At 48.1% G+C, this 25,150-nt stretch overlaps 1 protein-coding gene across 2 annotated transcripts in view; it reads left to right on the forward strand.

The window, feature by feature from the left end:
* DLG4 (discs large MAGUK scaffold protein 4) overlaps nt 1–25,150 on the forward strand; it is a 584,369-nt gene that overhangs the window by 53,095 nt on the left and 506,124 nt on the right. The window contains exon 1 of one of the 2 annotated variants that reach the window (XM_069215536.1): nt 17,731–18,195. The exons of the other annotated variant lie outside the window; for it this stretch is intronic. Coding sequence (XP_069071637.1) covers nt 18,166–18,195 — 30 coding nt within the window. The 5' untranslated portion in view covers nt 17,731–18,165. Of the gene's footprint in view, nt 1–17,730; nt 18,196–25,150 lie in introns of those variants that run through there. 2 annotated transcript variants of the gene reach the window in all.

A 25,150-nucleotide genomic window follows, 5' to 3' on the forward strand; every position in this document is an offset into this window, starting at 1 on the left:
TACTGTTGACTTTAGAACCATGCCACAAAGCGGACAAATCATTTTTCAAAGAATTGTAATCTACTTTTGTTTGATTCATGAATGAGTCATGTTGATTTACCAACAGGTTAAAAAGTTACAGGGATTGGGGGGCTGTATATGACATCTCCATTTCATTTTTGGGAAATACTAGTACAAAAGAAAGTGACTAGAATGGCAGAAACATAACTTGAGCACACAGAGGTCGCCTTGTTCAGTGTGCTTTACCAGTTCTGTTTGAAAACTATAATTTGTGTGCAGCTGCCAGGAAATGGCAGAATAATTCACGTACGTTTGTGGACTTCCACCATTTTCAGAGATTTGTGGACCTCTCAGAATTTTGCAGATTTCACAGTGGAAAGAGCTTGCACTGGGCTTGTAGGGCCTCAAGGACCTGGGCAATGTATAGAGGATTGGGAAATGCCACTCACCCCTGCCTACTACCGAAAAAAAAGTGCCTCTCTCACATAGCACTGGACAAGTTCTCAGACAATGTGCCAGTTTTTTCTTCCAAAACCAGACTTGCAGTAAGATGTCATGAATGTCTATTTCTCATTTAAATCCAACCCCTAACCCAGTCTCTGCACTGGTACCAGTATGTCCTGTGGGCACATATGGTAGAGGTCCATGACCGCTCCTCTGTGCCAGCTGACATTGGTACAATCTGGTACAAGTTACATTTAGCAGTACGTTTGAGTTTGCAGAACTACTTCAATACCATGGTCCACGCATTCAATCGCAGTATGAATGCAAAGGGATATTATGTTTAGGTTTAAAAAACTACAAGCCTCTAAAACTGACCAATTATGTTTATGCTGACACCAGAACCACAATACACCCATGTGCAAATTTCGACAGAAAGAACAATGAATTGGAGGTGCATGATGGTGGTTATAGGGACTTATGCTGTGAATGGCCAATTTTAGAGGTTTTTAGTTTGAATACATACTCTTTAAGGTAAGTTTTGTCTCCTACACACACGCTTTCTCTCATGCTATTCCTCTTGGGTAAATCGTAGGCAAGCACATTTTTGGGAACCTTGAGTGAAGCTTATCTCATCAGTTCCTTGCTGGTTACTCTGCGTCATCATGTTAAGAGCAAGGATGAGCCCTGAGGAACTCTAGGTTTAGCCAGAAAAACTTCTGACATTGAAAAGTTAATTTTTAGCCCTGGTAGCCATAGCTCAGGTAGGAAACCAGTCATTGTAAGGTTAAGCCTGCAAGACCAATCTTCCTCAATGTAGCCAAAAAAGATCATATGGGAGATGATGTTGAAGATGGCCAATAGATCTAAAATGATCCCGGCTGCACAGGCATCCTACTTTAAGTCTCACTGCAATTTAATTAACCATATATGGTTATCAAAGTGGATTCTGTATTATGCATTGGTCTTATACCTGACTGAACTGGTTCCAGAACCGATCGAGATCTTGCGCGTCTCCACCCCCTCCCAGAGCCACAGGAACCAGTACCTCCCAGGGCAGTATTGAAAATGATAGGGGCTCCGTTTCGGACCCCCTTAGCCCCGGGACCATCACCTCCCCAGGGCATTTCGCCTGTAAAGGGCTTGTTATAAAATAAACAATATATATATTTAAAAAAAACATGTAGGGACTGTTGAGGAGCCCTTGAGGGCTCCTCCATGGTCCCAGAAAGCCCATAAAGGGCTAAAAAAAAAAGAAATTGAAGAAATAAATAAAGAAATTCATAGACCTGACACTGAGCTTTGAGGGTTCGAGTCTAGTCGGAGTGGCTTCCCTCTTTTTTCAGTTTTTTAACTACAAATGTTTAAACCTCATACTGAAAGGTGATCTTACTATTTTTAAATGACAAATACATTTTTTCTTTCCAGTTTGTCCAGAAATATCTCATTCTAAGTGTATCATATATCAAAGCCTAAAAAACTCTCTATCTCTCTCCCTCTCTTTCTCTCTCTATCTTTTTCAGTCTTTCTCCCACTCACAGACCCACTCAGACACTCACGCACCCACTCACAGACCCTCGTGCACCCACTCACAGCCCCAGTCAGACCCTCCCGCACCCATTCAGACCCACTCTGATAGTTACGATTCCACTCACAGACCCACTCAGACTCACACACCCACTCACAGACCCACTGGCACCATCATACACCCACTCACAGACCAGCGCAAACACTGATGCACCCACTAAAACACTGATGTACATACACTCCCACACACACACTCTCACAGCCACTCTTACCCCCAGATAACCCTCTCACACCTATTCTCACACCCATAGAAGCTGCGGACAACTCCTGCCGTGCACAGCCAAAGGGCTGTGCACAGCATGGGGTTGGGTGGTCAGAGGGGTTGGCCGCAGAGTCTATCTGCAGGCCAGGTCTTGTGGGCAACCTTCGCTGCACATGGGTGAAGGCCATGCACAGTGCAATGTGGTGTGCTTATAGGGGGTTGGCCTCAGGGCCTGGCCCCCACCGCCACACATGGCCGAAGACCGTTCACAGCAGTGGTTGGATTCATGTATAGCAATGAAAAGTACCTACATTTAAAAAAACATAGAAATTTACTGAGGAAAAAAGTTTACAAGGACTTTATAGTTAGGAAATATAATTTAAAACAGCTATAGAAATTCACTTCAAAACCAAAGGTTACAGGGATGTTATAGTTAGGCTCACATTTTAAGCGTACAAAACCATAAAAATTCATCAGTTATAGTTAGAGTTACCTCAAGTAACTATAACTCGTGCCCCAAGGTAACTATAACTCGCGCCTTCGCCATCATGACATCTTTGATAACGTCATTGATAATATTAATATTATTTGCAGTAAAATGTTTTGCACTGTGCATGGCTGGGGTGCGAGTTATAGTTACCTTAGGGCACCTTGGGAGAATTTGTATGTTTTAAAAAAATATATATATTTCCTAACTATAATGCCCCTGTAACCTTTGTTGTTTTCAGTGAATATATATATGTGTATGTATGTGTTTGTAATATATAATCACAGCCTCCTCAAATCATTATCATTCTACAATGTATACAGTTTCTGAACTTTTAGGAAGTAAGCTTAGCAGTTGCAAAACACTATAAACAAAATTGAATTGCCCCAGATAATTCCTATTAACTTTATTTATCGATATGTCCTTATTGGTCACCCAGCACAAGAAGTTCAGTGCATGAGCCATAGTGACGATCCTGCCCCTTGTCTCACAACAACGGAGGCACAAATGAGTGATGACTCCCTTAATCCAGATTACATCACTTTTGACTCCTCCCACAAAATTGTCACTACCCCTAAACTCTAGGGTCTTTTCCAAGAATGGGAAGAGTTGAAAGTTTAGTTGAATGGCTTGATGCATATACAGGGAAATATTGAGAGATCTGGCTGCACTCAAAGTCATCAGTAACATCATGATCATAGCAATGCGAGAGAGGTTAGGCGGTAAATAATGCAAACTTTGAAAAGGAGATTTTACAAACACTGCAGTGAATGTCTTTTATAGTCTTCCTTAAAATTTGTTTCAAAGTATTAATCATGTAGGCAAAGTGGGATCAATTTTGGATGCCCCTAGTTGTGGCACGGCACAAGATAGGGGGAGGATACATTCCCCTGAATATGGAAGTATATTGCCTAGATTCCAGCGGCTGGAAAGTGAAGATCCATACAATGAAGTGAGGAGAGTGTACACATGGCTGCCTTTGCTTGTACCTCATCAGCAAAGAGTGGGGGGATGCTGATTGGTTCTCAAACATTGGATCTTTATATATTTACATGGTTACCTCACTCCACATCATCAGGCTGGTAATCCCTGGTACATTAAAATAACAGTATTCAGTGTTAAAATGGTCATAGGCCTCAAACAACTTTACCTATTAGTAGTGTCTCCAATTAATTTGAAAGAACCCAACTTCAGCTAATGAGATGGAAGCGTGAGATCTCCTACTCCCCCCGAAAGGCCACCACAACTCAGATTTCTGCCACACGTCGTGTGTCAAGGATTCCCCTGCATAGCTCTGCTCTAATCTTTCTGTGAACCTAAAATCTGTTACTTTCTTGATCTACCCTGGATTTGAACCAGTGCTATCTTCAGCACTGAAGTACTGTGAGATGTTTAAGAAATATTTTATCAAAATCTGGGCCAGGGCTATCTTTTTATCTGACACCCAACTGTCACCAATTGTCACCATGGCTGACAGAGAGAAGAAATCCCTTTGCATACCTTGTTCATAAGGATATTTACATTGATTATCCTCCTTTTCAGTGTATTTGTTGCCTTTATCCAAATCAAAAGGCATCTAAATGTGATATATTTAAGGCTTTTCCAGCTAAGACTCTTAAGGGCAGAGAAAGGAGGTTGGCATTGTATCTACTGTCTAAGGAGAATCCTCCCCCCCACTTCAGGGGAAGATTCAGCGAAATGGGATCCTTCAAGCACTTCCACGAAGGCTGTGCAGAAAAGAAGACTTGTACAGTTTTCCGAGTTGAACTTGTTTGGTACAGCGCTTGCGCCACCTCTGACATGACTAAACATGGACCACGAAAATATTACCCCAAAGGGATTATTGTCTGCACAAAATATAGCGCACGTATCGAAGACCATGGAGGATCAAGCTTTAATTAAGAAGAAATCTTCAAAACCTTAGTTGTTGACCATGACGCCAATAATGATGTCACTTTTTTGACAAGATCATCAGCAATGATAGTGCCACTGCCATCAATGGCGAATCCACTGATACCAATATGCTAGATGCTGAACTCAGTCAGCAATGGGAATAGCTCCGTCGAAGGCGACATACCACTGACGTTGATGAAAATGCCATTAATAACATTGTTCATGAAGACATCATCGACGGTGTTACCTTTGACAGCAATACAGCAATACCGTAAGCAATTGCTTACAGTCTTATGCATTTGAATGCAAGATATGTCCCAGATTTTGGTGAGATCAGAATATGATTACCAGCAGGATTATGTTCCTCAAACTTTGCATGCTTACATACCACATAGATAGCACAGAGAACCTGAAGTAATGCAAATGCCTATGGCCTTTTCATCTACAACAGATGATGGACTTCATAGTGGGGTGGAGCTGTCACCTACCACACATCACAAAAGCCTCAGAACACTCCAAAAGGGTTCAACACTAGTCTTTTGTGCTCCCAGGCAAGATGGTGGCAGGGCGGTGAGGAAGGAAATTCCAAACACCCACCAGGAGTGTGAAATTTAATAAAACGCCTGCTTGTCTATAGGGCAGGTTGCTTCATAAATCTACTTGCCCTGTAACAAAATCCACTTGTCCCTTTGGTGCAATGTAGTGCGGCGACAAACTATGGCAGCAATCTCATTATATAAGGTGTCAGGTAATAGCCTATCTGGTTATGCCAGGGCTCATACTATATTAGGGTTCTAATACTAGCAAAACTATTATTTCGCCACCTTTTCACAAATATACAGAGGATATAGGTAGCAGTAAGCAATAGGTCCAGGGTTGAAATGCTGTTTTGAGACTGTGCAAGCCTACAAACTTGCATGTTTTCACGTTTTTCACTAGCTCTTCTCTAATCTTTTTCCATACTGAGAAAGCTTAGAAATGTATTCCTGACAGTTGGGAAAAAAGATCCAAACTTTACAGGATGACCACCATAGACGACAAAGGAGTGGTCCTGATGGTGACGGATGTAGGCTCAAAGATGCTCCTGATGCTTTGTAGTCGATGTGGGTGAAGTCTGGCCGAGTCCTCGGTCCACAGGTGAGTGGGGGTGACTGTCCACGAATCGTGGGTTCCCACGAAGTCCTCTTTGCAAGGGTCTAAGGGCTGCTGATGCAGACTTTATGCTTTTGCTATTCAGTGGTCATGATGCAAATCTTTAGTGGAGGCTGGTGTCCCTCTTGTGTGACACATCCAGTCACAATATATAGCCATGGGTCCAGCAGACACAGGTGTACCTTCTGGCTATCTCTGAATTGTCCTTTGAGGTGCCAACATCTAGTATCTGCAAAACGTCTGCAGTGCCTAGCAGAGATGCGACTTGGGCTCTTTCAGCTTTAATGCCTCCAGTACCATTCTGGTGGGCCAGCCAACTGACGCGTGGAGTCTCTGCTTCGGACTGGGACTGCAAATCTACTTTTTCCCCAAGCCAGGCATGCAGAACAGGGCCCAAAATCTGTTAGTACAGTGTGCAATTGCTCCTGTGTCACAGGCTGTCTTTGTGCACTTCCAGCAGGTGCAAAGTAGTTTTCTTGTCCTCCTTCCAAGTCCAGCATGTACTGAGGGTAATGTGTCAGGGTGCCATATTTATCCCATGACCATGCGGTCACTTGACAATGGGCTATCGGGTCCCCTCATACCTAGTAACAAAGTTCCTGTGTTGTGTGGCATCCGGCTATCCCAGAATGACACATTTCTTGCCCCCCTTCAAGAAGGTATGACCCTTCTTTTGTCATCAGGGCAAGGTAGCCCACCCTAGAGCTGTGGCTACCTGAGGGCAACACACCAACGGTACAACCGGTTTAGGGTTGAGTTTCCGTCTCTGGTCCTGTCTTCATGCCTTCTGCAGGAACAAAAGGCATCCTGCTCAGGAATGTTGGGCCGGACTGCCAATCAAAGGCGGCTTCCCATTCGAAGCATGCCTCTGGCTTACTTCTTGAGTGGCCATCCTGGCAGAGGAGGTCACATCTCGCTGGTGAAGCAATGCCTTTGTTCCTGAGCCTGGAAGTTGTTCACATGTCTCCCCAGGCATTCAGAAAGCTGTCTGAGTATGTATGGCTTTGTGAGGCCCCTGGGCGAGCAGAGCACAGAGTGGCAACTTTCTAAAAGTTTCCTAACATTAACAGCGACATTAATTTTGACCTGGGATTTAAGTCGCATTTAATGCCATAGTATATATTTTTTAACTTTTTATTTGAACATTGCTCATCATACAGTAAATGCAGAAAACAAATGGAGACAATTGTCTGTTATACTTGTCAATGAAGGCAGACAGTAACAAAGGCAAACCATGAATACGCATTTGGAATGGCACTTTTATGGCATGTAGCGTTTCATATTGTACTGCATCAGTGACAACTCAACAGGTGTGCTCTCCACTCCCTCACCTGCAACACTCCTCACATTCAATACCCTTGAATGTCACACCAGTTGCCCCACACTTTCTACCACTTCTTGGGGCAGCCCATGCTCTAATAGACTACCTGTTCTGCTCTCTGGCACCAGTCTAGTTCAGAGCCACAATTGATTTGATACCTCACATGACACATTTTAGTAGTCTCAGTCAAAAGTTACCCGGGTGGGGATTCCACTCGGTAACCCAGTGGGGCTACCAACTTTACCAGCAGCAAAGCAACACTTTGGAAGTGTTACTGCTAAGACATATCATAAAACATATGTCTTACATAGCAAAATATTGCTCGGCGCCATAGGACTCAATAGACTATCTATAGGGAAGACTTACATATAATATTAAGAGATATGGTGGCTTTGCCTTAGGTTTAAATGGCAAAGGCGAACTGACTTTGCAAGCACTGCCCTAACAGGCTGCAGTGGCAGGCTGGGAACCATTTTGTGCATTGTCACACAACAGGTGGCACAAACAGTGCTTCAGCCCTGAGTGAGCACTTTGTCTTATATGCCTTGGGTGCCATATACTAGAGACTTACAAGTAAGTCACACCTTGCTAATAGGGTGTATCCAATTGGACATGTAATTTGTATGGGGTTAAGACACTGGCACTGAGGTCTGGTTGGTAGGATGAACATGCAAATAAGAGGCATTTCATAAGTTACCATTTACATCTTATTTTGTGATTAGTGGAATGGAAGGATTTTAGTACTTCAGGTTGTGCACCCCTTCATGAAAACATAGGCAGTGTATATATAACGTGATAAACAAATTAACTAACTACCACAAGCAAGACACACACATTGCAAACTTGATAAAATCCACAAGGCATTGCAGTCCTGGTATCTCACAGCAGAACCGTTCCACGCCGTAAACACCAGCCTAAGATGTGTTTTAATAGCGATACTGAGAGCAGGGATTAATAAAAGGCTTGAGTCTCCAGTGGGCTAAAAGTGGGTATAGTTAATTAATTGTGAAAGCAGTTTGTGGTCCCCACGGCCCTGTAACCATTACTGCACCTTCAAGAATCACACACTTAAAGAGCCCTATTAAAGGATCTACTAATCAGCAAATAATCACCAGAGCACATCCTAATTAGGAGGAGTCCGGAGTCCAGGAAAGATATCCAGTCACTGTGGTGACACTAGGCTTGAACAGGTCAGGGGCCTAGGTGAGAGCGATGGGGCACCCTTATGGTTGGATGCAACCTAGGTCGTGGCACAAAGGAGGGTGATGGTGTAGCTTCTTCACGTGATTGGATGTGTTTTAGGTAGTGGCACGAAAGAGGATGATGGTGCAGCCACAGCGCATGGTTGAATGTGTCTTAGGCAGTAGCCCAGAGGAAGGCGATGGTGCAGCCTCAGCTCACATTGGATGCGTCTTAGGCAGTGACCTAAATGATAGTGATGGTGCAGTGTCAACTAATGGTTGAATGCATTTTGGCAGTGGGCCAGAGGAGGGTGGTGATGAAGCCTCGGCACATGGTTGGATACATTTTAGGCCAGCAGATGCAGAAGTTGATGCCGCAGCCTCAGCTCAAGGCTGGATGCATCTTAGGCCAGAGGAGGGTGATGTTGCAGCTCAGCTCATGGTTGGGTGTGTCTTAGTTAGTGTCCCGGTGCAGGGCAATGGTGCAGCCTCAGCTCAAGGCTGGATGTGTCTTAGGCCAGCTGCTCAGAGGAGGGTGATGCTGCAGCCTCACCTCACAGATGGATGCATCTTAGGCTGTCGGCCAGAGGAGGGTGATGGTGCAGCCTCATCGCTTGGTTGGATGCATCTTAGGCAGTGGCTCAGAGTAAGGTGATGGTGTCGTTTCATCTCATGGTTGGATGCATCTTAGGCATGGTGACTTGGCTTTGTAGGTGAGGTGCAAAGCCAATGCAGTATACTGGTCCAAGAGAGGCTGGAAGAAGCCTAGAGATGAAAGCTGTTCGAAGTTGGACCATGTCATGTAGAACTGTCTATCAGAGGTAGCAGAGTTTGTGGCTCCTGGAATCCAAAAACAAGGCATAAGATATTTTTAATCATAAGGAGATTCTGAATATTGGGAGTGACTGGACGAACCTCCTTGCTGTGCAGTGTAAAGGAGACCCATGAAGGACCTTTGCCCAAATCACCTATCTATGGATAAAAGTGAAGGAGAACATTTTTGATGTGTCAAGCAAGCAGTACGTCATCAGGTCAGAGTGAAGTCCCCTGTACCGTTACCCGAGATGTAGTGCCCGTTGAAAGAGTGGAGCTGAAATAGTAGTACTCCTGGACCGATTTACGACTGCTTAAAATGTGTAGATGTATGTTGGCTTGGACCATGGTGATTCCCAAAGTAGTTCCACTCTGATGTATGACTGTCCTAGCAGAAGGCAGCACTCTGGTGAGATAGGCACCACAGAGGTGATCTAGTGACATAATTTCAAATGGGAAGAATAATGTCATGTCTGCCTAAATCAGGGGCCTTCAAACTATTCCCCCCCCCCCCCCAAGGTGGGCCTCAAGTGATCCCAGGGGGCACCAGGCTCTAGCCAAAAGAGACATTATGCAAGTAAAACTTTTTTCAGCAGAATTTTTTTTATTGCATTTAAAAAAAAAAAGGTAACAGAGCTTCACTGCAATGTTTAAATATGTCTAGACAAATTTAAACATTGCCAACTTCATAGAATAATTATGAACAATTCTGGGGAGGGGGCGAGATGATTTTCACCCCCAGGGGGGGAGGCTGTTGACTTCTTACTTTTTATGTTGGCTGAAACATACACTCCGTTTTTGACTTGGAAATATTAACTGCTGGACATCACATTTGCTTTTAAGCCTAGCCTTGTGACTCACAATAAGGGCAACCAGTTCACGGATTCCAGGAGATAATTGTAAGCTCAAATGGGTCTTGTTTGTGTCAAAGAATTAAGTTATGGCCAAAACCCGCCAGTCGCCTCATGGCCGAAGTTTTTCCTGCAAGGCTTCAGAACTGTGAGCGACATTTGGCATCATTTTCTAACGCGAATGGTCACAGGCAGTGGGAGGACTGCTTCTTGAGTAAATTTGCTGCAGCTGGAGTAGATTTTTATTTTTATTATTTTGGGCTCATTATTTAGCGCAAACCAGGCAAAAAATATGGGTTTACAAAATGTCAAGAATACAGAAGATAAAATTGGTGCAGATGATAAAAGATCTGCTATTAAAACAAATGTTGAGGGGTGTGAAGACCTCTTGAGGAGATCAGTTTTTGCAATAGATAATTTGGGGTTCCACACTGAAGATCCTTGTGAACAATATTGGCCATCTTGAACCTACTTCTGGCACCTATTGGAAGCTGATAGGGGCTGTGGCAGGGCATTTGATTCCTGAGACCAACCTGACTGAAGCATGAGGAGCTGCCTAAAGAAAGCTAAGGGTGTATTGTGCCACTGGCTCTAAGTAGAGAGTTTTCATAGTCCAATCTCAACAAAGCTTTGGAATTTAAACAACAGTTCCAAATTAAGCTTTGCCGATTTATGGTTTTCCTGATAGCCCCGCCTCCCACTCAGCAAGAGTTGGAGTTTGGTTTGGTATTGTATGGGTCGTGAATTTAAGGACTTAAGACTCAAAAGCTGAGATCCACCCAAAACGTCTTTTGATTATCTGACCCAGCTCTTGCCCAAAGTAGAGACAGAGCTGCAAAGTGCCATGTGTTTAGTGCTGTATGAAAATGAACCTGAGATATAAAAGTAACAAGAGACTCGAGACAAAGTTTTCTCCTTGTAGCCAGATTTTTATGGACATAAAGATGACGCGGGAGCTGCACTGCCCCAGCGCAGTCCCTGGTCTTACCAAGATACCTGTCCGCTTGTTCCCAAGTTCAAACTCATACTTGTTTCAGGTGCTCCTTTTCCTGTAAGGATGGGAGGGATGGAATAGAGGCGTGGCAAGAGAGGGTGTGTATTCTAGACCAAAGTCAGACATAAGCAAAACAACCCCTTTTTAGGACAAAATATTTACGGATGGGGGTGAAGGTGCCATCCTTGCAGGACTACAGCATTGCAGACACACATTCTCTGTGCAGCGATCTCAGTCCTTCCTGCCTTACTGCAATAGGCCTGTGCTGACAGGGGAGGAACACAAGATGGCAATACTGAGGACTGCATGGATTTTACACTTGGGAGCTGGTAAATGTCACCCCAGCTACAGACAATGCAGCTTGTGTACCCAGTATCAAATAAACTGCCTCACTCAGACAGTGGTTGAAAACCAGAAACAGGAGGTATTGCCCTCATGGTTAAAAGTGGAAGACACTTGCTTTTCATCCCACCCGAGGTGGCCTGAAGCTGTGCTACTGAGCATTTGAGGTTGCCCGCTTATGCCTACTGGTCTTTGGATTTCAGAAGACTGGATGGATAAGTTAAATAGCAAAACTTTCAGGTGAAAGACAAAAATGCACGTTGAGATATGTGGTGTCCTACTGTGCTTATAATACCGTTGCCTGGTAAACAATTTGAAACTTTTTACTAATAAATACTTAGGGCAGGATTTAGAGTTTGGCAGATTGGGCTACTCAGTCACAGACGTGATGGATATCCAGTCCGCTGGGTTACGATTCCATTACATCCTATCGGCCTCATAGTACGGAGGATGGGATATCCGTCACAGTTGTGAGGGAGTAACTCGTCTGCCAAACAATAAATCCAGCCCTTAGTGTGGTTTTAACCCCACATTGAATATCTTAAACACTTATGGCCTAATGGTGCTTGATGGTTTGTTTGTACTTGGCTTGACAGCACAGGTGTCTGAGAGACGTATTATTAACAATTCTTTAAAATATAAATTTCATGACTTTGGTTTCAACTAGTGGAATATTACTCTTTCTCCTCAGGTTCCTGGCTCTTTGGTGTATCATTCTGCCTTCCAGGCAGTGTTTCCATTTGGAATGCATGAGGGACTATTTTATATCTGAAAATTGTTTCAATCATCACGCTGTTGAGGGTACTCTACTGTTTGTCTTCTATGTGCATACTATACAGAAAGCAATCCTTTTTGCAGGGTAGGGTTTACTGCAATAAACCGCCTGTGTACATGCAGTGCATGCCAACAGTATTTGTGAATACTTGCTTACACGAGTTGGCACATTAAACCAGTTATATTGGCTTTACCAGTGCTAGTTTTGTAGATGATCCAAGAGACGGGTATGTAAAGTGTGTTGAAAATGGATTCCATTGTATTTAAGGGTCTATTTCATTTTTGCTAAGTTTTACAAATTACTGAAGACAGAAAATTATCTGTTTCTCTCTCTAATGTTTTAAAACGGTGAAATACATACATTGCTTCTTTTTTTAATCTTCCCTAGTCTTTGGTTATGTTATGTCATTGATGTATTGCATATGGCTACTTAGTGCACTGAAACGTTAAACTACCAATAATAACCCTGCCTTGTGCTAGTAACCTTCACCTTACAGTTTATGTCCTTCCCCTGATTGTTTACAACCAGTAAATTACCTTTACTCAAGGCTAGTGGTGCAATCAAATCAAATCATTAGCATTTATAAAGCGCGCTACTGACCCGTGCGGGTCTCAAGGCGCTAGGGACAGCGCAATGGCACCACTGGTGGCATGAGCAGGTTGTGGCATGGCCCCTTTGACCCCGTTCCATCAGCCACTGGGACAAGGTTTACACTGGTGGTCTGAGCAGTTTGTGGAATAGCCCCTATCCACCTACCACTGGGTCAAGAACGACAGTGGTGGCATGAACAGATGGTGTGATGGACCCTTCCCACCAGCCATTGGGGCAAGGATTACACCGGTGGCATGAACAGATTGTAGCATGTACCCTTGCCACTGGGGCAAGGATTACACCGATGGCATGAACAGGTTGTTGCTTGCCCCCTTTCCACTAGCCCTGGGGCAATGATTACACCAGTGTCATGGCCTATTTCTACTGGCCAGTAGAGCAAGTATTACACCAATGACATGAACAAGTTTTTCATGGCCCCTTTCCACCAGGCATTAGGGCAAGGATTATACTGGTGGCATGAACAGGTTGTGTAATGGCCTCTTCCCACCAGCCATTAAGGCAAGTATTACAGTGGCGGTTGGGTTGAGACCTTTATCCAGGGACCGCCAGGACCAGAATGACCATTCTTGTACTCTAGCGTTTTGCTTTAGGCTGCAGGCTAGGAGTCTGCTTTCACAGTAGGGTGGGCTCTTGTGACCCAACAGTGGCCCTATGGCCCCATATTAGTTTCTGCCGCCTGCAGAAAGGGCTGGTGTGAACATTTTTCCTGGGGCTGATTTTGGTTTTCAGCCCAGCCCTAATGACAGAGGAACGTGGTGACTAATGTTACCGTAAACAAGTTCCTGTGGCACTGCCCCTTGCAAAAGGTTCATAGGACAATGATTTGGATCTAGCATGGCCTTTCACCATTATAACTGGGCAAGGCTAGCACTGGTGACATGAATGGGTTCTGTGTAACCCTTTATTGCGACCAGCAGGGCATGGCTAACCCTGGTAGTATGAACAAGTTATGGCATGGCCCATGGTGGGAGGTCAAAATGACAGTGCTACCAATGGTGTCATTAAAAGGTTGGAAATCACCCTTTACTATTACTATTGGTGGCAAGAACAGCCTTGACATAAGTACCAACTCAGAGTTGTAATTTCTTTTCAAAAGTGTCTCTAGGCTCTCAGTGTCTAAAAGGTAGGGACGAGGCTGCCTTATTCATGCAGCAAGAGTGACTAGTATGGTATAGAAGGGGTGCTTTCCTCAGCAGTAGAGGAGGTAAGCAAGTGAAGGATGTTGTGTGCTTCTGCAAACACGGTCCAATGAAGCAAGTTATTTGGCAAAATTGTGCTAATAAACCTACATTGGTACATTTGATACCGAAGTTCAAAAGTTGTATTCCATATTACCTTAATGCGGACTAATTAACTTGCGAAGTCATAGCGTATTGTCTCTCAGATTCTATGTTGGAATTGATATTTGGTAATCAATCCCCATGGACTTAAGCATGGGGATCAGCAAAATGAGGGCCCTCGTCAACACCAGTGCCCTCCTCAAAAAATCTGAGAGTAAAGTTTGACTCAATTCTTACCTCTAAGGTACACGTACCTCTACTAAGAATCATCCGAAAGATCTTACAATTGCTTCCCGCCACATTGAACAATCCCCATGGTCCGAGAGTTGATACGCTTACGCTTGGACTATAGCCACCCCCTACTCCTTGGTCTTCCAAAACATAGGGCCTGATTTAGATATTGGCAGACGGGTTAATCCGTCACAACCGTGATAGACATTCTGTTTGCCAAAATCTAAATCTGATAGGATTTAATGACATTTAGATTTTGGCGGCCGGGATCTCCTTCACTATTGTGACAGAGTAACCTGTCTGCCAATATCTAAATCAGGCCCATAGTATGTAGTCCATCGTTTTTCACCCACCTTGCCAACTAAGTTTAGACCCAGTCATTTGCAAATCAGTCTTGACCCTGCTCCTGATGGGAACAGGTCAGGTCCTCCCTGAACAAGAACACAAACAACCCAAGACTGGTGTCGCCCTTATTCAGGCTCACCAGTTGCGTATAGCTTGATACCAGTGGTTATTGTCCACGTCCGGTATAACTGTCCATCTTAGGGCATTGTTCTGAAGTATGAAAAAAATGATGGATGGAATGCGTGAATTCATCTCAGCCACTGGCAATTACCTGAGGATGTGTCCCAACCTATTGTTATTTTGCACACCATGCCACCTCAGTTTGGACCCAGCCACATCCAAATCTGTCTTGAGCCTGCCCCAATAGGAACAGTCCAGGCTGTACTGCCAATCCAGGTCCTACCTGATCCAGAACATGTGGGTGATTGCCAGTGGTTAGGCTTATTGCAAGCATTCCTCCCATCACCTTTTGTGCATTTGATGTACGACCTTAAGTGACAAAGGTATGCCCAGACGTTGGTCCCTTGTGCATTGTTCCAATGGAACCAAGCAACACTCGACCAAAGAGCCCTAATCGGGCCAAAACCAGTCTTGAGTTTCACATGTTCCAGTTTAGGGAGGACCGAAGATGCCAGTTTGGACTGGGCTGTTTCGATGAGTAGCAGGGTCAAAGCTGATTTGCATACGATTGAGTCCAGACTGGGGTGGCATGGTGTGTAACCGAACAATGGGCTGGAATGCTACCCTGAGATCTCCAGTGGTTAGACTTTTTGCAAGCATTGTTCCATCTCCTTTGGGCATGATGCTGAGGCATTGGCGGGCCTTACCTGCAGCAAGTAAGCTTTAAGTAAGGAATGCAGTGCTCCGACAGAGCTATGTGCAGTCCCAGAACGCAACCATCAAGTGTAGCTCGAGTACTGAGGTGCATTTACAGATCCCTATGGAAAGTGATCTCTGGGGAGTTGGAGGCATAGCGAGTGACTATCGTCAGTTTGAGCTCTTTTCTTTCGCTCTCTCCCCATTTCGTGATATATCCTTCGTCCTCTTCCCCGTTTGCAACCCCTATGTGACCCTCTCGCCCCCCCAACACACACAAACCTCATTCTCCCCTTCCTTATTTGGTGTCACCTTCTCTCTTTTCCATCCACTCTGCTTTCCCCTCCTCTCCTTATCCACGCAGCTTTGAGCACCAGTGGAGGACTGTAGACCCATCCCCACCCCGGGCCTTCCCCTTCAAAGCGCAGCTCTCTTCCGGCCTATGCCTTAAACATGCAGTGGCTCCATGGCTCACCAGCCAGTGGCCACGTGATCCGCCAACGTGCACCTTTGCGCGCCCGTGCGTTACCAGGGCATGTGACGCACGTGTGTGCGTAGGCGAGGCGCGTCCGCTGTGGCTAGAGGGGCTGCCGTAGCCATTGATACTTAGCCGCACCCACTCACGGCTGACAGTGAGGTACCTCAGCGGGTTAATGCATTCTCCTGCAGAGATGTGTGTGCAACGAGCTGGGCAGGAATTCCAGTGCCAGTAAAATAGATCATAGGGTTGAGTGTCTGCTGCAGAGGTGTTTACATACCTGAGGGTTACAAGGTCATTAGCAGTGAGATAGGGCCATATGTACGAACACATTTACCATTGACACAGAATGGGAAAAACCCTTTGCTACATCTGGCCCATACTGTTGATTAGAGCACATCCTGATGTGAAACCTGGAGGTGACTGGTTTGAAACACGGCTGGGAGGGCTGGGCTGCATGCTGGGGACCCTCGTGAAGTTTGCAGGTCACGGGTTTCGGTCCCATTAGAACTGCTCAGTACGTTGAGGCCACTTGAAGAGTGCAAAGGTCAGAGCTTCCAGGCACAGTAGGATAGCTCTGTGGATTAATACTTTCCCGAGAGGTGTGCAGCCTTCAGGTGACAAGTTTTACCCACAATAAAACAGTAATCCAGCTCAGGGGGTTAATACGCCTGCTGCAGAGAGCTGTGTAAAACCTGCTGCACCTACAGCCGCGAGCTGTGTGTCACCTGTAGGACACAGGTGCTATCCGAGTGCGACACCTCATCGCCTCCCAAAAGATGTGTGCGCACTGTAGGCCTCGTTGTAACCTCTCATTAAGACATCGAAACGGATGCACTTGCGACAGAAAGCTGTAAGGAATTTACAGGTCACCGGTTGCAATCCACATAAAACGTCTCCAGGGACCCGTGCAGGTGCCTGGGAGAGCTGTGCTTGGCCTACAGGCCACAGGTTTTGATCTTAGCAAGACCAGCAGGCTCGCGCACCTGCTGCAGACAGTTGTGCATGATTGAAGTGCAAGTCGCAGGTTTCGGGTAAAACTGCTCATGGCATCAGTGCACCTACTGTGGGAAGCTCTGTATGCTACAACGGTAAGTTGCAGGCTCCGATCCAAGTAAAGCAGCCCTTGGGATTAATGCGCCAGCTGCGGAGAGTGACCTGTAGGCCACCGGTTCCGATCTTGCTCAGACTCCCAGTTAATATGCCTGCCACAGACAGTGTGTGCAACTTTCAGGTCGCGGGTTTCAGTGTGGGACCTGCAGTCCAGAGGTTTCATTTTCGGCAGGCCCGACTCTGCCCTTGGTGCTCTGGAGCTCTATACATGCAAGGGGTAGGATCTATGACACCCGATTCGGAAGCGCAGAGGCGCTTTGGGTGCATCCTAGGCGCTTGGTGACATGGTCCATGCCTCACAGCCCCGGTGCGGGTGGGGAGGGGGGAGCTCTGCTCCCCGGGGTGGGTAGATGTGGGGGACCGTGTCTGACCGCCCCCCCTCCCCCCAATCCCCACATCAGAGCTCTTTATACAGCGCTGGACCGAGCGCAAGATATCCTATCTTTGATGCCCCCAGCACATGTCCCCTCTCCCACCTCCGTTCCCACCGCGGAGCCGCCACTTAACGAGTTAATCCGCGCCTCGCCCCCTCTCTGCCTGAGCATCGACGCTCCCTTCTCCCCCATTCACCCGCACCCTTTCCTCTCTGGTTGGGGCGGCCGGGGCTCTCTGCACCCAGGGAGCTGCTGCCCTCCCAGACACATCCCCTCCCCTCCCTGGCATTGTATTTTCTGTGGGTGTTCCCCCCCCACCCACCCCCTGGGCCGAGCCTCCGATGCCAGGAAACATCGCGTGGGATCCGCGGCTTCCACCCCCTCTGTCCCTCCATCTTCCCTCCCTGCTCGGTCGCTTCCCTCCTCCCCGCCTCCCTTCCTTACTCACTGTCAGACCCGGAGAGGGCTGGAGCGGGTCTTTCTGCATGCGCCCTGCGCTCCCGCCGAGCCCCTGAGCCCCTCTCTCTCTCCTCCTGCCCTTCCTTCTCCCCCCTGCCTTCTCTCTGCCTCTTCCCCCACCCCTTCTTCCTGCCCTCCCTCTCTCTCGGCGCTCCCCCTCCTTCCTTCCCCTGCACCTCTCACACAATCTTCATCCTCAGACCAGCTCTCTCTCTCTCACGCACACGCACGCCCCCTCCCCTTCACTCCCCCACCCCCTCCTCCCGAGACCTGCAGCCACTTGCCCCGGAGAAGGTGAGCGCGGGGGGCCACTGCCAGGCGCCGAGGAAGGCTTGCCCAGGCCTGGGGGGGCTTCCCGCAGGGCTTCTCGGATGTGCCACCTCGCCGGCAGCCAGCATCCTCTCCCCGCCGACAGACAATGGACTGTCTCTGCATAGTGACCACCAAGGTAGGACGCCTGCGTCCTGGGGGGCTTGTTTTGGAATGTGTGTGTGGTTGGGGGGGGTGTTTTTCCTTTGATGTCGTCTCTCCACTGCACCCCATTCTCTTCTTGAACGTGGATGGAGTCGGGGGTGTTTGCACTGCTAGCTGTTCTATCCTTTTACGTGCATCTGTATTTGGGGGTCTCCTTGCCATGTTGTTTCTTCTCCCGTGGTAGGTGTGTGTGTTTCTGGGGGGCGGAGTTCCTCTGGTTACCCACCCCCCCCCCACACACACCTCTTCCAGGGTAACCCATTCTGCCACCGCCGAACACGCGCTACAGCCTTAGAACCCCCACAAAAAAACAGCTTCGGCTCCCCAAAAAGGGGATTTGTGGTCTAGACATGTGAGGTTTATTTAAGGCCTCTGTCCGGTGCACTGAATCAGTCTGCCCTGGCCAGCTTCCACTGCCCGGACACTGCACCTCTCTACCCCCGCATCCCACGATCTGGGACCTGTACCTGCCCTGGCCAGCTTCCACTGCCCGGACACTGCACCTCTCTGCCCCAGCTTCCCACACTCAGGGCCCTGTATCTACCCTGGCCAGCTCCCACTGCCCAGACCCTGCACCTCTCTGCCCGCGATTCTCACACTCAGGGCCCTTTATCTGCCCTGGCCAGCTTCCACTGCCCAGACCCTGCACCTCTCTGCCCCCGCATCCCACGATCTGGGACCTGTACCTGCCCTGGCCAGCTTCCACTGCCCGGACACTGCACCTCTCTGCCCCCGCTTCCCACACTCAGGGTCCTTTATCTGCCCTGGCCAGCTTCCACTGCCCGGACACTGCACCTCTCTGCCTCCGATTCCCACGCTTAGGGCCCTGTACCTGCCCTGGCCAGCTTCCACTGCCCGGACACTGCACCTCTCTGACCCCGCTTCCCACGATCTGGGACCTGTACCTGCCCTGGCCAGCTCCCACTGCCCGGAAACTGCACCTCCCTGTCCTCGCCTCCCACACTGAGGGCCCTGTATCTACCCTGGCCAGCTCCCACTGCCCGGGCACTGCACCTCTCTGCCCCCGATTCCCACACTCAGGGCCCTGTACCTGCCCTGGCCAGCTCCCACTGCCCGGGCACTGCACTGCCGTTCTCCTCTTATCTAGGGCCCTGCGCCTCCTCTGAAGGCGCATCCCCTGTTCAGGGTCCTCCACTTCCGCTACCCTTGCTTACAGTGCCCAGGCATGGCAAATCCGTTGCCGCGCTTCCGCTCCACAGGCCTGGTACCTTCACTGCCCCATACTTCTCCTGCCCACTGTCCGCGCTTCCTCTCGCCAGGGTTCTGCACCTCCAGGGCATGAACCTTCACTGCCCTAGCTTCGACCTTACAGGTCCATGAACCTCCACTGCCCGCTGCAACCAGACCGACCTACACTGCCCGCGGTTCTCCTGCCCTCAGCACACCGGCGCTTCTCTGTCCCAGGCACTGATCCGAGACTTCCCGCGCGTCCTCCACCAGTGGACGTGAACATGCACTGCCCAACTTACTCTGTCCATCTGTCCTTGGACAGGAACCTTCACCTCCCTGGATTCCTCTACCCGTGGGTGTGAACCTTCCTCCTCTAGTGCTGTCCAGGGTTCTGAAATGTACACCCCTCCTCCCCCCCGCCCGAACTGTGTACCAGAATACCGCATCTGGATTGCCTAAGACTCCTCTCACCGCTGTACCGAGCCAGGACCTTCCTCTCACTACTGTACTGAGCCAGGAGGGCCTTCCTCTCACAAGTGCACCGAGTGCTTGTTTATCACCCTTGTATCTAACCAATAGTGCCTTCCTCTCGCCACTGCACAGAGCCACGAGTGCCTGGATCGCTCCATGGTATCTAACCAGCAGTGCCTTCATGTCACCACTTTTCTGACCGTGCAGTATCAGTGGTTCCACTGGGCATGGCATAGAAGTGCGTGAACCTGCCCTGTCACTCCATGAACCTGCTCTGTGAATGAGCCTCCTCTCTCCATGGTACTGAACCCTCTGTGCCTTCTCCCTCCATGGAAGTGAGCTCTCTGTTCATGAACTCCCTCTCTCCATGGTACTAAACGCTCTGTGCCTGAGCCGCCTCTCTCCAGGGTGCTGAGCTCTCTGTGCCTTCTCTCTCCATGGTACTGAGCTCCCTATGCATGAGCGTCCTCTCTCCATGGCACTGACCAACTCTGTGCTCGAGCCGCCTCTCTCCAGGGTGCTGAGCCCTCTGTGCCTTCTCTCTCCATGGTACTGAGCTCCCTATGCATGAGCGTCCTCTCTCCATGGCACTGACCAACTCTGTGCTCGAGCCGCCTCTCTCCAGGGTGCTGAGCTCTCTGTGCATGAGCTTTTTCTCTCAATGATACTGAACCAGCTCTGCATGAGCCTCTTCTCTCCAGGGTACTGAACCCCCTGTGCCTCCTCTTTCAATGGTACTGAATGCTTTGTGCCTGAGCCTCATCTCTCCACTGTATGAAGCTCTCTCTGCATGAACCTCCGCTCTCCGTGGTACTGAACTCTGTGCATGTGCCTGAGCCTCCTCTCTCCTCTGTGCGGAGCTCTCTGTGCACGAGCCTCCTCTCTTCGTGGTACTGAGCTCTCTATGCATGAGCCCCTTCTCTCAATGGTACCCAGACCCCTGTGCCTCCTCTCTCCAGGGTACTGAACATTCTGTGCCTGAGACTCCTATCTCAACGGTACTGAATATGCTCTGCTTGAGCCTCCACTCTCCATGGAACTGAACCCTTTGTGCCCGAGCCTCCTCTCTCCATGGTACTGAAGCTGCACTGTATGAGACGTTCCCTCACTGGTACGGAACCTACAATATTTCAGACACCGCTGCCCGCAAAGTCCACTTGCACTTAGACTTGAAGGGCCCTGTGCCTGGTCCCGATGGCACTTGCAATGATGTCACCTAGCTCCTAGAATAAAAGGTACCAGTCCTGTATGTTCCAGAGGCTGGGTATGAGCTCAGGTAGCTCCTAGTTCTCAAGGGACTGGTTCCTGGTCATAGTGAGACTTCCCATAAGCCCACATAGCTCCAGATCTGAAGGGAGCTCTCACTTGTCCGGCAGGGCCAGGCCACAAGCTCACCTAGCTTTGAGCTCTGAAGATACCTGTCCCTGGATTACTTGCTGTGATCCCATCTACACAAAGACCTCACGAGGCCTCCTCTGCTGCCAGTCGTTCCTAGGGTTTCTCTGACTTCCTTAAACATTTGACTTTGATGGGGTCTGTTTTGAGGTTGCACAGGCACCTGCCCTGAGCTAATCTCTGGCCCCGAAAGGCCTACTTAGAGCTTCCCTTGATTCAGAGGGACTCTGAGGTGACTGTTACCTAGGGTCTGCTTTCCGCCCCTCGTCTTTCTCTGGACCCTAGTGGTCCCTGGTTAACAGCTGACCTGTTACCACTTTCTCCCTGGTCTTCATTGGGTCCCTTTTCAGCTCCTTGTCTTTCCTCTGGTCCCGAGAGCCCCTGCTTTCTGCTCTTGGTCTTTCTCTGAACCAAGTGGTCCCCTGCCAGTAGCTCACATGTTGCACCCCCTCGTTTTACCCGGCAGTGTCTTCATTTATTGTGTAAACCAACATGCATACATTGCTTGTCCCTTACACTGAATGGGTCCCCTCTCAGCCCCTGGTCCTTCCTCCGGTCGGTGGCCCCTAGAGACCCAGCTTTCTGCTCCTTGCCCGTCTCTCCTTCCACCCCCATCTTGCCCAGTGAGGGGCTGTCTCCATGCTCCGGTCTATCTGACCCCTTGTGGGCCTGAGAGCTCGTGCCCTGCACAGGCCTTCCTGGCAGGTGCAGCACGTGACGGGCGCGCGCCGCCGGGAGGCCCCCGACCCGGAAGTGGTCCGGGGACACCTGCTCCCGGGCGCTTCACCTTGGCAGGTGCCGGGCCGGCGGCTGGAGCGGGCGGGGCGCGGAGGGCTCGGTCTCCCGCCCCGGGGCCCACGGCCGGCCGGGGCCTCTTCTCCCTCTCCCCGAGGCGGGCCCGGGCCGCGCGCCGAGCGCCGCCATGGTGGTCACGTGACAGGAGCGTCCGCGTGGGAGAGGCGGGAAGCGCCGCCGGGCACGTGCCGGGAGTGCAGGCCACAGGTGGCCCCGACGGTGAAGGTGTTAGTTTCGGCGACGAAGAGGGAGATAAGCTTCGGGACGGTGGGTGAGTTAGGGACATACACAGAGGTTGAAGTGCAATAAAAAATATATATATATTGGACCCAGGGTGCAGTGCTGAATGGTCGTTTATGTTTTATAGCAAAAGTTTGGGAACTGTTGTGGTAACGTTGAAAAAAGACTGGGAACTTTTTTCCAGTAGCTCCTGACCACCTCAACCACTTCAGGGAATGGTGATGAAGGGAAGCAGTGCTTGCTTGTGTCCACGCTGCATGAACATGGTTTTTACCCTCGTGGTGGCCAGTGAAAGGTCTCTCATGCCAGCCATCACTGGCTGGCGACAAGTCCTTGCATGACAAGTCCTTCCTACCAGTCAGCTAAAAATATACCGCCCACAGCAGCCGAGCTTGACTGAAGGCAGCTAAACCATACCCACAGCAGGGCTGTAGAACTCCAGTACTTCCCTCAGGAGTGAAGCAAGGTGGCTAGAGGAAGGACTGCCATGTTAGGAGCTGAGCCGGAAGCGGGCTGAGTGAGGAACATACAGGAAATGTGCAACGTGAAAGTGGGAGAGTGTGGAGGAGGCGGTAAGAGGCAGCAGTAGGCCGCTCGTGCCCGGTTCTATAGAGCAGCGATTACCTAGCTGTGGTGACTCAGACGAAGAGAGAAAGCTTGAAAGGTTGTCGCCGATGAACATTGTTTCCAACAGATCGTGTTCGCAACTGCCAGGGATCCCTCCCTGCTCTCAGCCTCCTTGATTTATTTTGGGTCTTTTGTTGAGTTTGGCTAAAGGTCTTTTAAAGCCCCGGATGTACAGAGTTTTTGAGAAAGTGAATGCGAATAACTTGACTGAAGCTGTTGATGCAGTCAGCAAATGATCGCCACAGAACAAAAATCCAAGTTCCCCACCTAATTCTGTCCAAAAAGAAAGAAAGCAATATTAGTAAATGCTATCCTATAAATCCATACTAGAGGCTATGACATAATGTTTTCTAGGTAGAGATAACTTAGTGAATATTGTCCACAGGTAGAGGAGCGGGTCGCCCTTTTAGGGCAAGTTAAGAAACCACACAGCTAATTCTGTCCAACATAACATTAACACTTGCCGAAAGCCATTCAACAGTAAAACCATTGAATAACTGAGTCTTTCACCTAATGCTGTACAAGAAAATAACTGCAGCACTTAACCTAATACTGTGTAAGAAGAAAATATCAAGCACCGACCCAGCAAGAAAATAATGCTGTCCAAAAAGTAAATAACAAACATGTACTGCCTCCCAACAAGAAAATAACTGAGACGCTCGCCTAGTGCATCCCTGCAATAAAATAACTGCAAAACTTACCTAATGCTGTCCAAAAGGGAAAACAATAAACGATCACTAAATGCGGCTCAATAAGGAAATAGGAGAAACTGCTATCTAAGGCTGTCCATAAAGGAAGTAACAAACCCTGAATGCTGTCCAACAAGAAAATAACCTGGACACACACCGAATGACACAAACAAAAAACTAACATACTCTGCTGTCTAACGTGCCCATATTTGAGTTACTCACTTCATAATGTTGAAGTAGCGCATAGTTGAGTGTCAAGAATGCTGTCCAACAAGAAACCAATACACACAACTATTGTTGTCCAACAAGCACATTCCAGATGAACTTGTGAGATGTCCAACAAGAACATACCCAATAGTCTAAACGCATGCTTTGCAACAAATATGTTGAATCGTACTGTAGTAGGATTTATAGAGTGCCTGATATTTGTGACACGGCATAGAAGCACATTAACTGATGGCTGGCACAATCACAGTGGGCGAGCGCTTGTATTGAAATGTATTGAACTGCACTGTGGCCTATGTGGAGGTCCTCACATTGTGCTTTCCAAATAGAGCATTGCAGGAACAGTCACTGGATGCTGTCCAGCCAGAAAATAACAGACATTCACCTAATGCTTTCCCCTAAGATAATAACCAACAGACTCACTGAGTACTGTCAAACAAAAATATGCATTAGACTCTCAGTGCTGCTCAAAAAAGTATATACGCAGGACAGTCAGGAAATGCCATCCATGATGCTGATGCCTGGCACAAAGAGTTGCTGCAGTCTACTTGGAAGATATGTGAGACACTCACTGCATGTTGTCAAGCAGAAAAAAAACACCTAGGTGTCCACCTTTTTCGGTCCAACAAGAACTGCCTCAGGCACTTGCATACTGGGATCCAATCAGTATATATGAGAAACACTGATGTAATGCTGTTCAATAGGTACAAATCTGAGACTCTCACTTAATACTGTTCAACATCAGTACAGCATGTCGCTAGCCCAGATGTGGCATGGGACTCGCCCACATGGCTAGGTCCCGGCCATATCAATACCTTTAATAAATATATATATAGTTAAGAAAATAACCAAAGCCTTCAACTATTGTCCTTCAACAAGGACATCTCTGGGAGAGTGGCGCAATTCAACCCGCCCATTTCACACTCAAAAGAAGTGCGTAGAAGTGACTCCCCTTTCCTGTGGTCATTTAAGTCTTTGCGGAGAAGCAGTCTCTTTCATCCTCCTTCGGGGAAACACTCACAGCTCAGTGGCAGATGTAAGTACCCTCCCAGCTTGACTAACAAATAAAATTGACCTTGATCTATTCATAGATTGGGTATGGCAGTAGTTCCCCAATTTACCACCTTTTTTCAGGGGGAGCATTATATTTTTATAAGTGACCAGCTAGATAGATTACTGTAACATCCTTGAGTAATTACTACCACAGAAATTATTTCATGCTGAAACTATTGTAAAAAACACAGTTAAACCCCCTACAAAAAACATACTGAGCTAAGTATTATTATACCCATTGTT

The sequence above is a fragment of the Pleurodeles waltl genome, chromosome 12, assembly GCF_031143425.1.
Source record: "Pleurodeles waltl isolate 20211129_DDA chromosome 12, aPleWal1.hap1.20221129, whole genome shotgun sequence".
NCBI classification, from domain to species: Eukaryota; Metazoa; Chordata; class Amphibia; order Caudata; family Salamandridae; genus Pleurodeles; species Pleurodeles waltl.